The 19,452-nt window shown below is 42.0% G+C and overlaps 1 protein-coding gene across 3 annotated transcripts in view; it reads right to left on the bottom strand.

The window, feature by feature from the left end:
• Positions 1-571: 571 nt before the first annotated feature.
• Positions 572-19,452, bottom strand: part of PPP4R1 (protein phosphatase 4 regulatory subunit 1) — a 689,987-nt gene continuing 671,106 nt past the window's right edge. For all 3 annotated transcript variants that reach the window (XM_069216574.1, XM_069216564.1, XM_069216553.1), the window contains exon 20: positions 572-1,670. In XM_069216574.1, coding sequence (XP_069072675.1) covers positions 1,507-1,670 — 164 coding nt within the window. In that variant the 3' untranslated portion in view covers positions 572-1,506. The remainder of the gene's footprint in view (positions 1,671-19,452) is intronic.

The following is a 19,452-nucleotide window of genomic DNA, read 5'->3' as shown; positions in this document are numbered from 1 at the left end:
ACTCCAAACACACATTTTGATTTATTTTACTGAAGTGTGCGATTAACAACCAATGCATGCGTTTCTTTATTACTTAACGCTATTCAACCACCCCAAGTCAGAAAGTGTTAATATTTTCTCAAATCATCAAAGAAATTATTAATTCTCCTACATTCACAAATCCAACGCATTTGATCTGTTGGATAATGTCATTTAAGCTTATAAAACACAAAGGAAAGCAACATGCAAGAAATTTGTCAGATACCTGAACTTGCCAACCCTAAATTTCCCACACAGATTGTAAGGGTATTGTTTTATCCCCAACAACAAACCTGATTAGTATAAGTTATCTAAAAAAAATGAAGCATTGATTCAAATTAAGTACACCTGTCTTATTTTTGCAAATACAGCAATTTGAGACAATTTACATTTCAATAACTGCACAATTGCCCCCCACACACCCCCAGTACTCCCAAACAATCTGCAAATTGTAGATTATTTCTCAATACACACTGAGAATTAGCACTTAGGTCTCAATCTTCTCAGGTAGACAATGCATGTGATTTATACACACACACACACACACACCAACAAGCGTGGGAAAAGTTTATTGAATCTCATTAATAAATTTTATTAGGACAAGTAGAACTTGGTTCCCAGTACAGCTTTTAACAGCATGATTAAAGACTGCAGCACTCCCCAAGAGTGGTCACAGATATGTACAGTATAAGAAAAAAGAAAGTTGCGCTTCAGAGCTGATCACAATCAAGTTAAAAATACCTGACTTTTTAAAGTATATGTGCTAATAAATTTCCTTCAGGTCATGACCAGCATGAAAACAATTAGGACATGGGTACTCACAGCAAGGCTGCTCACTAACCAGTACAGCAATATGCTGTATTTAATGTTTAAAATCAGATCCTAGTGTAGTGTTAGCAATGAGCCCTTATGATAAATCTATATTCCTACAACCCGCCTGCTCCCATACCTGCACCTCAAAGATTGTCCACATTTAAGGATGGACAATTTAAATTTGCAACAAGTGAAGACAAACATCTCCAACTTGCCTAAAATCCTTTTACAGTTAATACTGGAAGTCTCCTCATTTGTAATTGTTCTCCACCATGGGGACTTAAAACTATACATAGATTTTACACTGTCAGCACACCCTACAATCCAAAAAATAACATAAAAGGTTGTGTCCTTTGGAGAGAATTGTGATGCAGGCCTTCGGAAACATCTCCATTTCAAGACTGAAAAAACACTCCTCTGCCAAGAATTCATGATTTCTACAATTCAGGAAGACAAAAGGTTTAAGGCTTCGGTGGCAAAAATAATCCTCTGAGTGTTTTAATTGTTCTTATAAAGTCTTATTCACAAAATATTGTTACACTTTTCAAAGCCCTTGTCTGCCAGGCGTCCACATTCCTTCCTCCTTTTGCAGGTTGTGCACCCTTCCAACAAAGAAGACCTATTCATAACGCACATTGAAGGAGAGTTGGTCTAACAGCAACAGTTAACCATGACTCAATATGTGGAAGAGGCAGTGCTCATAGCGTCATCTGCAATTCTGGTTGTGGCAGGGTGGATACTCGCAAAATATTTAACGTCATTGTCCTGATCCATCTGCAAAGCCATGATGGTTTGTTCCACAGATTCCTGATGAGAGTTGGCAGAGTTCAGGAAGCAATCTAAAAAACAAGTTTATAAACACAAAAAATAAGTGCAAATATTAATTGGCAAAATTGCAGCAGCCAGCAGAGAAAACCCACAATGTTATACTCTTCCAGAAGAAACACAAGGCCTCTTAACCACAAATTGGCTTGCCCTAAGAATTAAACAGAGCATTGACAAACACAATAGCTCTTCATTGTAGAGTTTCAGCGTTCATTTATTTTTTATATATCTAAGAACTTGGTGCTGAGCAACGACAGTAGGCTTTACAGGTGCAAATTAGATTTCTGATAGATGCTTCTAACCTTAAGAATATCCCCAGACTAGATTCTGAAGAGTTGTCAGCATAGCTTCTGTGCACCGTTAGGCACAGTCATGTGGCTCCACATCAACTCTGTTCTGCCTCAGAAGTGATGGCTGCAGCCAAATTCAAGCGCCACCCAAACTCGCCGACGCCAGACCCATTCTTTCACAACTTTGTACACGGATCTGTAGCAAACTTCTAACTTTTTCTCAAGTTTTTTTCTTAAAAGAATTTTATCAGTGTGCAAGGAAATGTGTCATTTCCTATAACTACATGGATTAAGCCTTGTAGCGAGTGTCGCATGCAGATGTAACAGATCCCCACAAGGTGTGCATCTGGTGCATAGATACCAGCCTCTAATACAGGCTGTGTGAGGAGTATGCCTTTTTGGACCCGAAGGCGATATGTGACCACAGAGCCAAGCTATACATGACCCAAACAGGATTCAGGTGCCTGTTGCTAAGAAGATGGGCCTTGGCGTTGTGTGTAAGCAAAGCCCTTGGCGTTGCCACAAAAGTGTCCAAAGTGTTTGGGGTACTGCCTTGCAGATGTGTAGAGATTGAGGAAGTGCACTGTGGCCCTGTTTTATTTGTAGCCCGCTAGTGTGGAATGGGACTCTTCAATACATAAGTGAGACCCTTCAAAATCCATGAGAGATGCATGAAAGTCACCCAAAGAAGCCCGTGGATGTTAAATATGCATGGCACTAGAGCACCATGCTAGTGGCAGCTACTCTACGTAAGCAGTCAGTACTGTCCAGTCCTAACCTGATCACTTATTTGGCCGCATCTTTGCCATAAATCATCTGCAGCAGGATGGAGCGGGATTCCTCTGGCACTGCCAACAAGATCTCTGCGACTAAGTCCCATAACGCAAGGGAGTACCTACCAAGCAAACACCTGGCACAGACTGAAGGGTGAAGGTGCAGTAGAAAGAAATGGGAGGGCATTGGCAAGTGGAAGACCTATGTGTTTGAAGTGATTTTGTGCCACCCTTTGTGAACAGGACAAATTAGAGTGGTTTTGGCTTCCCGGTGGCGGAGGAATGAGCTGCAAGTTGCCCTGAATGCTGTGTCTGGGTACTGCAGCCTCAGCAATGAAATGGCTCAACAGGGTGTGCTGGCAACGAGATATGGCATTGGCAGTATTGGAGCCCCACAGTGTAATCACAAAAGGGAAAAAACTGCTGGGAGAACTGCCTGGTAGTAGCAAACAGTCCCAGGAATGTGGCATGGCTCTCAAAGCGTTCCAGGACTGAGTCTGCTTCCTCACCAAAGAGGCAAGAGCCATCAAATGGCACGTTCATTTAAGATGTCGGGGACACTCCCACGAAAATCCTTAGAGCTGGAATTGACTGAGCGCAAAGCAAGACTAGTTGCTGAAAACAATTATCTACCAAAAGTTCCATGTCTTTAGACTCGCTGTCAGGGGGAGTCATGGGAAAGGCATTAGGATTGACTCTGCTGGTGGATGCCTGGACAACTTGAATCTGTCATAGGGTATTGCATTAAGAATTCAGGATCGCTTGGCACCAGTCTGTGGTGACAAGCTACCTGCCTGTTGACTTGGGCCTCAAGAGGGTAGCCAGTAAGCCCTCAATAAATGGCAAGACAAGTTCAGTAGGTGCCTGGCCAGGCTGGAGAACTTTTGTCAGAACGTTGGTTTTTTGAGGGAGCTGCAAGGTCAAAGAACTCTGCAGCCCACCTCATGAAATCAGCATGCACGCATTTCCTGAATGACCTATAATCAGAGTAAGTTTGAGAAGTCCGGCTAAACCTTCTGGTTATGTTTTGAGAGTGGCCCTAACTAAATATTGCTGTAGTTTTTTTTTACCCCGCTTTGAAAACATGGGGTTGGGGACCTGAAATGGTGTCAAAATTCTCCAGTTGTTTTTAATGATATTATTGGCAATAATCGAGAAGATCAGTACATGTTTTAAGGGATTATATTGTTTTAAGTTTTGGGTGCTGAAAGTCTCTCTTGGTGTGAACCATGCAGTTTTTAAAGAGTTCTTCACAAGTTATTTTTGGGTAGCCACGGTTAATAAGTCTGCTGCACAAAATGTCGCCATCAGTAAATAATATTCCTTCCGGCTCCAGTTTCTACGTATCCGTAGAAATTGCCTGTATGCAAGGCTATCTTTAAGAGACTTAGGGTGGCTACTTTTAAAGCAAAGGATGGTGTTACAATCAGTAGGATTAGTGTATACGTTGGTATAAAGCAGACCTTTCTGTTGACACCCACAGATCTAGGAAATTAGGTCCCACTTTGCTTTTTTACTTTGTTAACTTGAGGTCAGAGGAACTATTGTTCAACCAACTGCAGAACTGTTAGAAAGTGTCTTCTAGGCCCTGCCAAACCAAGATGATAATGTTTCAAGTTTATTCTTATTTATGATACGGAACTCCCATGGAGGTCCACATAAAACAGAGAAGGAAGGCCATAAAATAAATCACCTAAAAACCTTCATGAGTAGATCACATTCCCCATTTCTCACAAAGTACTTCGATAGTTAAATTAAAACGAATTTTAAAAAGTTAAAAATTCTGTAGCAAAACATTTCATTTGGAGGGGGGGGGGGGGTGGCTGGAGAGGCCTACAATACTTCTGATGCAGTACATGAGGAAAGTTGAGACATATAGGATGTAACCATCTACGACGATATAACAGCAAGGCCGGGCAAATTAAAACAACATGATTCAGGTCTTGATTGCCATTTTAACAGAAATTACAAGTAGCCGAAGATCCGTACCATCTAGCCCATAATGTATTAAGAGGGAGCAGCCCCTGTTGAAATAGAAGCCAGAATCGTCTGATCCCATGGGGCAGGTTCCAGCTAAGATAGGGCTGCATTTCCTTCAAAAGTATAGTAGCTGTTACAGATTGGAAGCCCTGCTTGTGTGCACAGGCCTTCTTATCCAGGCAAAGGCTTGCAGACCAAGTTGCTTTGCCTAATAATGGATTTGAGCTCTAACGGAGAAAGTGTAAGAATAGAGGTAAGATCTAACTGTAGTAGGTCTGTAGCATAAGTGAAATGCCTGACAATGGTGTATTTCGCCCTGCTGACAGCCAAATATTATTTTTTTTTTTTTTAACAAAGGCCTTAGAGAATCATCATCACTCTTCATCAGATTGACCACCCAGCGTACAACCCCGGACAGACCTTGCCCAAATGTGCTTCTTAAGCCCATCTCAAGCCTCAAAGTTGCTGCTGAGGGGGCCAAGTTAGCAGATGTTAAATTCCTAAGGACGCGGCCTTCTAGTTTATCTAAGAGCACCCATTTAGAAACTCCAACTTGCTCTAAGCCATAAAGTAAGGAGGGAGGTATCTTTGCCCGGTATACCTGTAGAAGTTTAAAATGTCTCCTGCCTGTCACCCTATAAAGGGTGTTTAAGCCATTAGCTTGGGATAGAGCCTTGTTTAGCTTATGTCCTTCGTGCGCCCTGTCGCTGAGATTCCCACAAAACAGTATATGAGTTTACTCTCAAGTTTCTGAGCTCCCTATGACCAGCAGAATCTGTCATATATAAACCTCTATTTCCATGGAAACACAGGATTTTACTTTTGGAGCAATCTATTTTTTAGAAAGTGGGCTTCTATGAATTGCCATAAGGCTAGAAGGTGATTTAGCCCTTTTGGTGTACGATCCAGAATGATTATATCATCAGCATAAAGTAAACAGGATATTGTCCTTCCTCCCAAGATGGGGGCAAAACCCTCGCTTCGAGTTAAATGACTAGGCAAATCCAAGATGTACAAGGAGAACAGCAACGTGGCCAACATACAACCCTGTTTTAAACCATTCTGAGTTGGGATTTCTTGAGACAAGTCTCTATCTCCCCCTAACAAAACCCTACACCAGGTGGAGGAATGGAGGTCAATTACCACTTTTAAAAGGATACCTTGTATACCTAATCTTGAGAGCTTTCTTCATAGTGTGGCCCGATCCACTTTGTCAAATGCCACAGAGAAATTGATAAAGGCTGCATAGATCACCCTTTCCTCTCAGGGAGTCATTTCTCGTTTATTACCTGGCGGGCCGAGATGTTATCAATTGTTCCATGCTATTTTCTGAAGCCAGATTGCTCCAGAGGGATGATTTTGTTTCTTTCTGCCCAGCCACTAATCTGAGATAACAAACATTTAGCAAATATTTTGCTAACCACATCAAGCAGAGTGATCTGGCGGTAGTTCCTGGGACAGTTATGATCCCCTTTCTTATATAAAGGAACAATAATACTAATTCCAGAACAGAGTTTCATAGCAACACTGGAGGGCATGGCACAAGATTTCACTCCAGCTAAGAACATCATATTTTATAACCAATACAGGAATTTCATCCGGACCCACTGCTGCTAAACTGCGCATGCCTCTAATAACCTCTTCAATCTCTTTCACAGAGGGGGAAATATATGAGGAATTGTCACCAGCTTGAGGAAGCTCCTCAATAATCCTATTGGATGCATAGAGACTAGATATGAAAGTGGACCAGCTTGTTTCGTTGATGGCCATTAGAAGAGATCTAGTTCTCGAGCCACAACCTTCTGCTACCAATGACCAGAAATGCCTTGATTGGCCATTAAAAGCTGTTTCCCTTACATTAATCCAAAATCTGTCAATTGCATCTCTTTTTTAACATGCTCTTAAGCGCCACCTCCTTTTTAATTGGCCCAGTTGAATATGTCTTTCTAGAGAGTACTTCCTGTATTGCTTGCGGGTAAAGGTAATGATTTCTCTGTTCTATAAAAGTAGTGGGCGGGGTTTTACAGTATGCTTGCTCAGGGCCTTTTGGCAGGTGATCTCGGGTAGCTGCTGCATAAACTCTGAGAATTTTTCCAAGATATTTCCTGCCCAGTTTTCAAGGTTGCCTGAGACAGTCTCTAATTTACCTTCTAGCACATTAATCCTGCCATAGGTCCAATGTGCTCTACCAGTTTTAATATTAAACTTTGATTTTGACCCAAAGCTCCAGGAGTCGACGGGGAGAACTTTCAGGTTAAGAGATGCTACCAGAGTCTTATGATCGCTGAGTACTGTCTCTATCACTTATGTCATGTACCAAGGAGAATGTCTGATAGCTAGTTACCACATAATCTAGAATTGCTGAACCTCCTCCTGCCTCCGCCCCACCCCTGAGATGATACAGTCACTCATCTTCAAGTGCTCACGGAGAAGCTTGCCTTGCTTATCAGTTCTTATTTTATGGGGAAAAACACAAGAGGGAATTCCAAATGCTTCCTCTTTTCCCACATCTCAGAATTGTAAAAGGGCGGGATTAGAAATTTTGCAGTTTAGGTCCCCAACCATGATAATTGGAGTTGCAGGCTCCCTATTGCAGTGCTTGTTGATAACAAATAAGTATCTTAGCTAAGAGGCTATAATGTGAGGCACCAGGAGGGATATAGTTTACCAATGCCAAGGGAGCACCATCAGATCCCTCACCAACACCATATAAAATTATAGCCAAGAACAGATTGCTGATATCTCTAGAGACATTTGTAACGCCAGTTAAGCCCTTTTGGACAGCAGGCAGGCTATCCCACCCTTAGTGTGGCGTCTTTAAAGGGACAACGTTACAGCAAAGTGAATCATTGTTACACAAGAGCTCCCCAATAGACCAAGTGTCTTGTAGGCAGATTATGTCTGCATTTGAAGAATTCAAGCACAACATTTTTCCCCATTATTTTTTATACCAGCAAAGTTTCAGGATACAACAGTGAGCTTACTGCTAGTGTGATGGTACTGTTGGATGAGACATTGTAGAGGACCTGCTTAGAGCAGTCAGTAGCCAATTTCAAGAGTAGGTGTTGGCATTTGATTCTCGGGGGGGGGGAAACACTCTGGGGGTTCCTTAAAGAAACCTGCCTCCTGTGCTTCCCTGGAGAAATTTTCAAACCCTGTTGACTTAGAGGGTAGTTGTTGGAGTTACCTAGGGGTTGGGAAATAGACATGTGCCTCCCAGCACCTTCATGGGGATGCTGTGTGTCCTTACCAACAGACTTGCTCCTAGCCTCCCCGGGATAGGAACATCAATATCTTTACATTGCAGCCGTTAAGAGTTATTTAAAATGTTGTTGACTATCAGTTTCGAGTGAAAGAACACTTGTTTTAGGGCCAAAACCGGAGTCCTCAATAGATACCAACCACATATCATTACTTTCATTAGTCTATGTGACTCTACCTCCGAAAAACACTTTAAAAGATAAGATCTATTTAAGATAAAATCTGTCCCAAACAGAAGCATAAATTCTAAAATCAAAGTGTCCACATGATTCAGTCTCTGCTTCCTTCTCATGGGTGGCAACTAGTCTGGCTGGAAATTGGGCCACATTGTGTCCCCAAATGGTTGCGCCAGGGGGATTAAAAAGTTGCATACTTGTCTGTGACGGAGGCATATTATGACTCAAGGTTGGGCCCTTCCTTGCCTGACCCATAGGGAGTACATAATGCAGCATCCAATACTCGAGATTCAGAGATTGCAATATGGTGATGTTGAACAGGATCCTCCAGGGTTAGGTGTTCTTGTGGCGAAGGAGGGGCCTCTATTTTCTCTGACTTTTTTGTTTTTGTAAGAAATTCTACGATTCTGTTTCTTTGCCTTCTTATGGTTTTTCTTTTCACATATAGACTTTTGTATTGATGAACAAGTTTCACTAGTCACTGTATTGACCTTTGTGCAAGCTTCAAAAAACAAATACTTCCTGTTCTATACTTTGGGGTTCATAAATCAGGCTTCTTTTTGGAGAAAAGTCACTCAATACAAATCTGATTGAGTCTACTGGGCTCTCAACTGAAGCAGAGTTTGTGGGGAGAACCTTAACCTGAGGCATACCGGCCTGGGTGCAGAAGTCAATACCGAGAAGGGTGACCTTGTTTTCTGCAACACAAGGCCGTTTTAAGCTCCTTCTAGATGTAATGGGGTTGATTTGTGATTGCCTCCTTTCTTAGCGAGTAGTTCTTTTAGTATAGCTGCAACAGTGTCAAAAATACTGTCAGATCCCCCGACAAATTTTTCCAATAGATTTAAAATAGAAGAAAGAAGTCTTTCTAGGCTAAGGAGAGAGGACGAAAGCTGCATATATTGATCCGGGGGATTGCTTGGGAAATTAACATTTATGCCCAAATCAGGAGTCTGAGTGATGTGAGCATCATGAGGGATGGTTAGAGGGGGTACTGCTAAACAGCTGCTGGCCTGTAGACAACGTTTGGGGAGAAGACTGAAGAGTATCCACTGTGGTTGTCCATATCTTTTATATAATTTTAAGTCCAGGTCTGGGAGTGTGAAGTCATCCAACCGATGTTCCAAGTGAGTGCTTTGTGGGGGACTGTCTTTCACAACTCCTGCGAGCAATCTCTCCCTTTTAAGAGCAAAACAGTCAGGGTTGCAAACTGAAGGAAGGGTTGTACTATGAGGTGGGGAAGCTGCTTTGCTTAAACCATGCTCCTCTGTAAGGGAGAGGGCAACTTGGGATGCAAAGGGATCCTGAACGGACTCTTCGGGGATGTCAATGCATGCTGACCACTGGAGACTAGAATGCTGCGATTCTCCCAACAGCGCAACGTTAAGTATAGCTCTGCTGCTACAGGAACCAGCCTCTGGGGGTTCAGGTGGAGCCTTCTCCTTTTCCCAGAAGGAAAACAAATATTTCTACATTTCAGCCCTGGGGCTACTGCATCCTTGTTGCGGAGAGGGATAGATTTGTTTTTTAAACAAGATCTCCCCAAGAGTAAATTACCCGATCTCAGTTTTTTGGCCGTCATTGTGCCCTTTCGATGCCTACAATAGTCAGTCGTAGATGTTGCTTCCCACTTTCACTAGGCAACAGTATATTTTTCCGGTGGTCAGATATTTCTACTAAAGAGGCTTAGGGCGTGAGTGCCAGTTCAGCCAGAAATAAGATACACCACTTTGGAGGATTTGGATCAGGGTAAATTTACAGTGAAAGTGACAATTCCCTTTTCCCAAAGTTTTGAGCAGACATAGTTCAAGGAGGAAGGGAGAGAAAGGCAACAAGCCTTACCATGAGCTGCCCAGTCACTATTGTCCTCTCCTGTATGTTACCTTCCCTATTTCACTCTGGGGTGCTCGGAGTCCCACCCGATGCTCCCAGTACTCTTTCCCTCTTTTTCCGTATACGCAGCTTCCAGTGATAGATGCCAGATGTGTTGAACTTGCAGTACGCGTCTTCTCTGAAGGTGGGTCAAGCTGGGGAGGGCACAATGATCGCAGTCCACTCAAACCTTCTGGAGCAGGCTGCGTGGGAAGCCAGATCTGACAGATTCGCTGCTCCAGGTGCTGCAGCCTCCTCTGTTCTTGGACTCACCGCTACTCTTGGATTTGGTGCCTGAAGCTTGTGGTCCCTCCCTGCCTGTGACGCGCATTAATGCTTCTTTCAGGTTGCGGGCCACGCTGGCAACAAGCCTACTGCACTGCCTACTCACCCCTCACGGAGGTGGACCATGTTGGGTTAGGGGAGACAGTGGATCAATGCTGCGCCTGTATGGCCCCCACACAGTGCTGTTGTGGCCTGTGAGCTGCTGCTGCCCGGCCTCTGACCGCAGCAACTCCTTGCCAAAAGATTGGTACCCAGGCCTCTCAGCCCGCATCTCCATGTCCTTTCGCTCCTACCTCTGCTTGATATAGTGGTGCCAGGACTTGATCTCAGCAGTGTATATATTACTTGCACCGTAAATCCATTTGTCTTCAAAATAAGCCATAAAAACGTTGGCTATCTCAGGCACGAATGGACAGCCCATCACTACTACTTTCACCTGGAGGTATAGTTCATTCTTAAAGGCAAAAAGGTCTTTCTTCAAGCATAAGGTGGCAAGATTTATCAGAAAAGTTGTGGGAACTGAGGTGGGCTGCAGCTTGTTCAAGGCATGTTTCATAGCTGCCAGAGCGTCATCTTTTGCTATATTGGTATAAAAGGACTCACTGCCCATGGATACCAATATCTCATTGTCAAAGGACAAACCCTCATACTTGACATTATCAGTCAGCCTGGAGGATTTTGCTAATTTTTGTGGACCTTAGGTAGCAAATATATTAGCATTTTGGGATTTTTTATTTTTTTTATTAATAAAGTCAAATTCCTTGTTAATTATCCAGTTGTTAATGTGGGCCTCTTCAGTAATCAACAGTATCTGATGTTTGAGTTCTGAAACTAGTAAGGGGGCAGTAATGTTCTGGGCTGCTTAGCTGGAGGAGTATCTCTGTCATACCACTTGATGTTCAACTCTACAATTCCCCCGCCTTGGTCCGCAAGCTTCACTATGATTTTGAGATAGATTTTAATGCTTGTCTTTCTTCATATATAGGGTTCTTTGGTACAAAAGGAGTTTTGATGCAGCTGATTTATTTCATGAAGGAATAGTTTCTTCAAAAGCTTTTATTTGAGGTAGCATCTCTGTGATGGCGGGACAAAAGCTTAAATTCTTCTTCAAGCCTGTGATGCTTTCTTCACTAGAGTAAACCTTAATGGCAAAGTAAACTTGTAAGAGTATCTTCCTCAGGAATTATAAGACCTTTATTTTAGATAGCATAGATCCTGGGATGGTGGAAGGGACAAATGACAAACCTTTGTTGAGGTGGGATTTTTCAGCTTCTATATGTGGAATGAGAGATTATAGACAGGAATTTCTGACTGGGCTGCCATCTGTAGACTTTTATGTGGGTTTGTAAATTCCTGGGATGTTGGGCTATTCCCTTGACCCTGCCCGTTTCCGCCTACCTCTGGCTAAAAAAAGGGCCCTTGTTCTTGATGTGAGGAGGGTTGGTTACTGTTAGGGAAGCAGAGTCCCTGTGATGCCACAGGGTAGTGCTGGAGAGGTAGTTAAAAAATAAGCATTCTGGTTTAGTCTGAAGCATGGAAAGAGTATTTATTAGACGAGGAATCTGTGAAAATTGTGTCCTTCAGAAAAAAACGTTTTAAATGTCAAAGTATCTTTAACGTTTTTACCTTTCATAGACAGCACATTTTTTGTAACTAATTTCTCATAAACTTCAGAACCTAATTATACCACGGAAATTGCACTTCTCCGAGTAGTGGTCTAATTTCATGCTAAGTCGTGTGTATTTCAATTTTAGCATATTTTGCACGTGGTGAATAGCAAAGAATCCCCTGAGACATGAAAAGGGAAGTACCTTTATTTGGAACCCCTCTTTATTTTCATCTACTTTGACAAATCTGCATGAACATGGAATGCCAAATACAAAGCAGATACTTTTTTCTTTGAGAAGTTTTGTGTGGAAATGTCAAACAGCACCACAGTTATTAGCAATATATAAAAAAACAACTTTTTAATGTAAACTCTAGCCTAACCATAACCACCACTGGCTATCACTATGGATGTCAAAGGCAAACACAGATAAACCATTAGTTTGAGGATGGTACAGGGAACTTTTTAAGTGCTTAATACCAGATTGTTTAAAAAAAAACAAAAATACTTTCAATTTCAAAATTAACAAATTGAACCCTGTTGCCCAAAATGATAGCATCTGGAAAACCTTCCTGCATGCAGATGTTTTTCAGGAAACTCACTGCATTGGATGTGGACGGTGTGCACAAAAACAAACTTCCGGCCATCTACTGTGATAATCCATGAGAACTAATGCATACCGCAAGTTATGGGGAAGAAAACTAAATGGGCCGATCATGTCGATGCATAGCTTCACCCAAGGTCTCTCTGGAAGGCTTATGGGATGCAAAGGTGGAACGCAAACCCTTAACCCTTTCTCAGCACTTTTGCAAACCACACACTCTTTCACCACAGCATCCACATCCTTATACATAGAAGGCCACCAATAGTGCTCTCTTAACCTCTGTTTAGTCATAGTTGCCCCAAGGTGACATTCGTGGGCAGAATTAATCAAACCAGTGCAAACACCATATGGTGGAACACACCTCTCATCTCAAAAATACCCCATTTTCAATAGAAATTTCCTCTGCAATTTTACAAAACGGTTGCAAGGACAACAACACATTTCTCCCTTGCGGCCAAGCCCTCACCTTGGCTAGTATTTCATCTTCACTCTCAGCTTTCTTCCAGTCAGCTTCACTAAAAGCTTTACATACAGGTAAATCCACACTAGCAACAAAACAATCTTCTCTATCTTCTTCTGTATCCATCTCATCCAACTCATCGATCTGTAACTTTGAAAGAGAATCAGCCCTTACATTAACTCTACCTGGTAAGTGCCTAACTTCCAGATCATACTGCAGAAGTTTTGTGGTCAAGCGTGCAATGTGTAGAGTAGTGTAATTAATCTTGTCACCTCTCAAGATATACAATAGGGGTTTATGATCAGTTAAAATTACAAATCTTCTACCCCAAACATAACTTCTAAATTTCTCACTTGCCCAGACACATGCAAGAAGCTCCTTTTCAATCCCCGAATAGTTTAGCTCTGCTTCTCTCAAACCCCTAGAAGCATAACTAATGGTGACTTCTCCCTGTAATGAGTCCTGGGTTAAAACTGCCCCCAAACCATATTTGCTGGCATCTACCATGATAGTACACATCAACTGGGGATCATATGAACGTAGCGCCTTAGCATTTGTCATTTCAGATTTCACCAACTCAAAGGTGTCCTGACAATCCTTGTCCCACCCAAAAGCAAAACTATTCTTTAACATATTGGATAAATGTCTCATCTTAGAAGCATAGTCCGGTATAAACCTGGCATAGAATTCGCACAAACCTACAAAAGAGCTTAACTCCTCTTTGTTCTTGGGAGGAGGACACTTCCTAACCGCCTTGACTAAACCTGGTCTAGGTTTGATACCATCAGAGGAAATGACATGTCCTAAGAACTCAATCTCTTTCTTCCACTTATCTCTTTTAACTTCCACACCATATTCCTCAAAAATCCGTAAAACCGACCTGAGAATAGATCACGTTCCACCAATTGTTTTGCGAAAAAGAGATGATCATCCTGGAAAAGCAGAACTCCATGGAGCTCCTTTAACAGCTGAGACATAATCCGCTGGAAGACCAAAGCTGCTGAGGCAAGACCAAAAGGCATCCTACAAAATTGGAAACTACCAAAAGGCGTGTTGAAAGCTGTGTAATGTCTAGAACTATCCTCAAGTACCACTTGGTGATACGCTGATGCCAAATTGATTTCCGAAAACCACTCTGCACCATTAAGTCCTTCTAAAAGATCGTTAATTCTGGGAAGCGGAAATGAATCTATCCAAATCTCCTTATTGAAACTCCTTAAATCAATGCAAAAACGCATCTCTCCATTATGTTTGCGTTCCACCACAATGGGCGACAACCATAAACTTGACTCTACTGGTTCAATCAACCCACTCACTTGCAGCTTTTCCAACTCCTGCTTAAGATCATCTCTCAAACAGAAAGGGATAAATCTCAACTTGTGTTTGACAGGGACTGCTCCTTGTTTACCTTTAATTCTGTGTTTAAATCCCTTGATACACCCAAGTTTAGCCTAAAAAACATTAGGGAATTCATTATACAGACCTTGGACATCCAACACACATGGTTCTTTGACCACCATCACTTGCTCACTGGTGCCAGGTTTGAGCACCATTCCGAAAAGGCCATGATGGAACCAACCCAGAATGTTAAGACCCTTGACCGCAAAGTAACCCTTGCCATGGATCATACGCCCTTTAAACTCCAAAATGTCTTCAATATAACCCTTGAGCTCTATTTTCCTGCCTTCATACGAGACTGGAGCTCTATCAGGAGGAAGCAACTCCTATTTCCCCATGTTTTCTTAAATACCTCGGATGTCACCATAGTAATCCGTGCACCTGAGTCAAAATGCAAGTGCAGGGTCTTACCCCCAATCATGACATCCACACAGTGATCCACACACTCACCTGGATCACCTGAGACAATAGCATAATCTGTCACAACCACAATCATATCTAAGAACTCGCTTTACAATTGCCGATCTGAAACAAGGTCAGCTCCAGAAATACTGTTAAACTTCACATTTTTGTTCACGCTACTCTACACACTTTGGCAAAATGACCCATACGTCCATATATCCGATATGCAACAGCCCTTGCAGGGCAACTCTTACAATCTCCTCCATGGGGAAATTTGCCACATCTAAAACAAATATCAGTACCTTTAAAGAACTGATTGTTCACACTCTTTACGTGCAGAGACATTGCTAATAGTGCTGACTTTCTCTTCCTCTTTAGACTGCAAAGCCAGTTCCTTGAGGGCTACTTGTGCAACTTCAACGCTCTTAGCCACCCTAATAACTTCTTCCAGCGACGGGTCCTCCATAGTGAGCAACTTCTGCTGAATGTGCTTGTCAAAACAATGGCCAATGAACTGATCTCTGACCAGTTGATCATGAAACGCCCCAAACTGGCACTGTGAACACAACTTTCTAAGTGCGCTAATGAAGTCATCCACAGATTCACTGTGCAGGTAGGACCTTTTGAAGAATTTGTGACGTAGAACTACAAGACTAGGTTGTTTGTTAAACCTCAAAGCCAGCTTCTTTACAGCTTCCTGGAATTCGTCCAGCTCTTCATCCTCACCAAAAACTACACCTGGGAGATGTTTTAAAAATTCTCTACCTTCAAAGCCAAGAGTGCAACAAAATATTTTTTTTCCTTTCAGGCCTGAAGCACCAATGGCACCCAAATACATTTCGAAGGCATCCAGCCATGGTCTCCAAAAAACTGGAGGCTCACCAGGAGATTCAAAAAATGGGGGGTTGAGCAGACACAGATTGCATGGTGCCGACCACAAAGTTTAAAAGCACACTATAGTTTTTGGTCTTGGATTTGTGTTTAAAATAAATAAATAAAAAATAAACAGTTCTGATTCAAAAGGATAAATTCAGAGAAAGCTGTGCGCATCAGTGAAGAACGTGCAAAACTGGTGGAATGTGCAAAAACCATCAAGGCTGTATGATCTTGAAATGACAATTTCCGAGGAAGCTGTGTGCATCAGCGAAAGTGAAGAAAAGTGGTATGAATGCACTTAAGTCGGCAAAGCTGTGCATATCAACGAATTTGAAAACATGAAGCCACTGGCGTTGCTTAGCAACAGTTCCAAGCCACACCGTCATACGCATTCATGCTGATGGCTCCGTAAGAAGGCACGTATTACATGCATGCGCATCCAGCTCGCGTTCAGAATGTCCAACGCTGCTCGCGCTTCCAACTTATGTCCCCCAAAACCAGTCCAGATGGGGGCAAAGCAGACGGAATGCCGTCTCGGCACTCACCGACAAAGTCTTGTGCAGACAATAGCGCAGAGAGCTGTGACGGGATGAGATTGACTCCCAGCCCTCGAGAATCCCAGTGTGCAACATTCCAAATAGAACATAGCTACAACATAATCTTACTCTAATATATGATGTAGATTTTTGTGGTGTAGAAATGATCTTTAAAGCACTTATCAGTTCAGTCATTAGGTCTGCCTATCATCTCCAATAGTTAAACATGTGCTGTTACACTGTGGCTCAATACATTGGTAGTCATTACTTCGATGTAAGTATGTCAGAAGTATCTTTACATTTGAAGTGCCTTTACATCACTTAAGGTAAGTTTTTTCTAAATGTGTTTTTCATTTAAATAGATTTATAAATATATACATGCAATTTTTATTTTTTTTATGTATTTAAATTCCTACAAGTGGGTAGTACATACAAATGGAAAACGTTACCCTGTGAGCATCTGTTCATAGTGTTTTGTGCTATAGATTCACATGCTCTACATACTCCTGCCATCTAATGTAGGGTAGGAATGTTTGTTATTTAAATAATATATATATAGATTTTTATAGCTTTTGTGGTTGTAAAGGAACATGTTCTGCACACTCCTGCCATTTTGTGTTGGCTCGGTTTTTAATGGATTGTCTTTCTTTTAAGAAGTTCAAATCACAAACACCTGCTGCAACTCCTCCCTTGGTAAAAAACAAATCAGCACACAAGCTCCACCTCAGATCGTTTTCAGCCCAGTGGGCGAGTAGTGTGACTGCAGTATCGAAGACAAAGTGTACAGCTTATAACAAAGTGAAAAAACAGACATTGAAAACATGATTGTCACTAGCCATGGAGAAGAGGGTGGGTACATGTGAATTTACGGCACTACATGCTATGAGCCAGTAGTTATAGGGCAAATAACATTTTCCACTCTGTCCATGTGTGGCTATAGATACACTTGCTCTGCATAGACTATAAAGCAGTTCCTTCCGAAAGCAGTGGCAAGCTAGCAAACGATACAGATGTTTGGAAAACTGTTCTTATTATGATTTGGCCAACTACATTTTTTGATGTGCTAATGTGTCTACGCAGTACTGCTTGGCGAATGTGTGTTGTTAACCAAGTAGCAGCCTCACAGGTATAACAGAGAGGAACATTACCAATAAACAAATTAATGAGGCTCCATTTTAACACACAGATTGCTGACACTTCCACAAACCTATACCTATCTGCAGTTGCAGCTTATCTTCAAAACAGATAACATTAATCTGTTGTCAGGGTGCCTGTAATTAAAGCTTTAATAGAAGGTTTAGAAAGGAAAGTTCCTCCAAAGATATCTCTTGCACCTGTATGGAACTTGAATGTGGTTGTCACACAAAATAGGAGTCTTCACTTGGAGGCTCTGCACTTACATGTGCTTTACAATTCATGTCTTGGGAGCTGGCCATCCTGAAAGCAGTCACCTCACTCAAACGTATGAGGAGAGTGCCAAGCTCTTACAATCATTCAAGTACTTAAAGATAGGGTAGCTCTCCGCACTAACCATACACCTTTGCCTAAGGTTGTCTCATCTTCTCACATCACCCAAACTACTGAGCTATTGTTTGCCCCCCCCCCCCCCCCCCCCCCCAAAGCCAGTAGCTAAAAGGGCCTTCACACTCTGGGTGTTATGTATTGTATTGACAGAACTAATCCATTCAGAATGTCCAATCAGTGTTTTGTAGTCTCTTGCCATATCCCACAAGTGGTGTGTCATTTGCAAAGCTAGCACTGCTAGGTGGACAGAGTATATGTATTAAAATCTGCTGTGCTAAAGTCAAGTGATTCCAGAAGCGCACTCTATGCGTAAAAAATGGAGCCTCATTAATTTGCTTACTGGTAATGTTCCTCTCTGTGATATCTGAAAGGCTACTACTTGGTTGACAACACACACTTTCGCCAAGAAGTACTGTGTAGACGTATTAGTGTGTCGTCAAGCTGTAGATCGTCAAATCATATTAAGAACACTTTTCAAAACATCTGTATCATTTGCTAGTTTGCTACTGCTAGTGGTTTTCATCGCTAGTGTGGATAAGGGAGCTGCTGAACCAGAAACATAACTGAAAAAGAAAGTAATCCCTTAAGTATAATGCTTCAACTTTGGAGCAGCATCCCAAACAAATGAGCCAGACTCTGGAAGAAAACAATCTGAGGTGCAGCCTGTGTGCTGATGCATTATGGGCCGAGGGAGGAGTCACAGCAGATCTCGCAACTCTAACTTTTTCAAAGAAAGACAAGCTGTAAAAGTCACAGCCGAACAAATTAGTGTGCAAAACATGTGTCTTTACAGTCACACACGCTATGAAAATTATGGAAAATGTCACTTACCCAGTGTACATCTGTTCGTGGCATGTAGTGCTGCAGATTCACATGCTATGCATAGCTTCCGCCATCTAGTGTTGGGCTCTGAGTGTTACAAGTTGTTTTTCTTCAAAGAAGTCTTTTTTCGAGTCACAGGATCAAATGACTCCTCTTCTCGGTCATAGTGCGCATGGGCATCGACTCCTTTATTAGATTGTTTTCCCGCAAAAGGGTGTAGGAAGGAGTGATACAGTGAAAGAATGTAAATGTGCTATAAAAGTAATGAGTAAATAAGATGTCCATGCAAATGTAAATGTATATACATATGTAAAAATAATTAACTGCAATGACTACAGGCATCCGGGGAGAAGGGAGGGTGCATGTGAATCCACAGCACTACATGTCACGAACTGATGGTGGCTAGCCTGTAGGAGTTGGAGTTGTTTGAAATAAAAAAATGTAGGACAGCTTAACCAACATTGGCCTGTTGCTTTGAAAATACATCCACACAGTAATGCTTTGTAAATGTATGTGGTGTAGGCCATGTGGCAGCTTTGCATATGTCTGCCATTGGTATGTTTCCTAAAAATGCCATAGAAGCACCTTTTTTCCTAGCGGAATGAGCTTTAGGTGTTATCAAAAGTTGTTTTGCCTTAATGTAACATGTTTGAATACATTTAAAAATCCATCTAGCTAATCCTTGTTTAGAGACAGGATTACCTTTATGTGGGTGTTGAAAGGCAACGAAAAGTCGTTTAAGGTCAAGAGTGTGAAGGGCTCTTTAAGCAGTTGAATCTGGCTGTGGGAAGAAGACCGGCAATTCCACTGTTTGGTTAATGTGAAATGGCGATACCACAATTGGCAAAATTTTTGGATTAGTTCCAAGTACAACTTTATGCTTGTGTACTTGGAAAAAGGGTTCCTCAGAGTGAATGCCTTCTTAATGAAG

This window comes from Pleurodeles waltl, chromosome 2_1, assembly GCF_031143425.1.
Source record: "Pleurodeles waltl isolate 20211129_DDA chromosome 2_1, aPleWal1.hap1.20221129, whole genome shotgun sequence".
Lineage (NCBI taxonomy): Eukaryota > Metazoa > Chordata > Amphibia > Caudata > Salamandridae > Pleurodeles > Pleurodeles waltl.
This window is presented reverse-complemented; position numbering and strand designations above follow the sequence as displayed.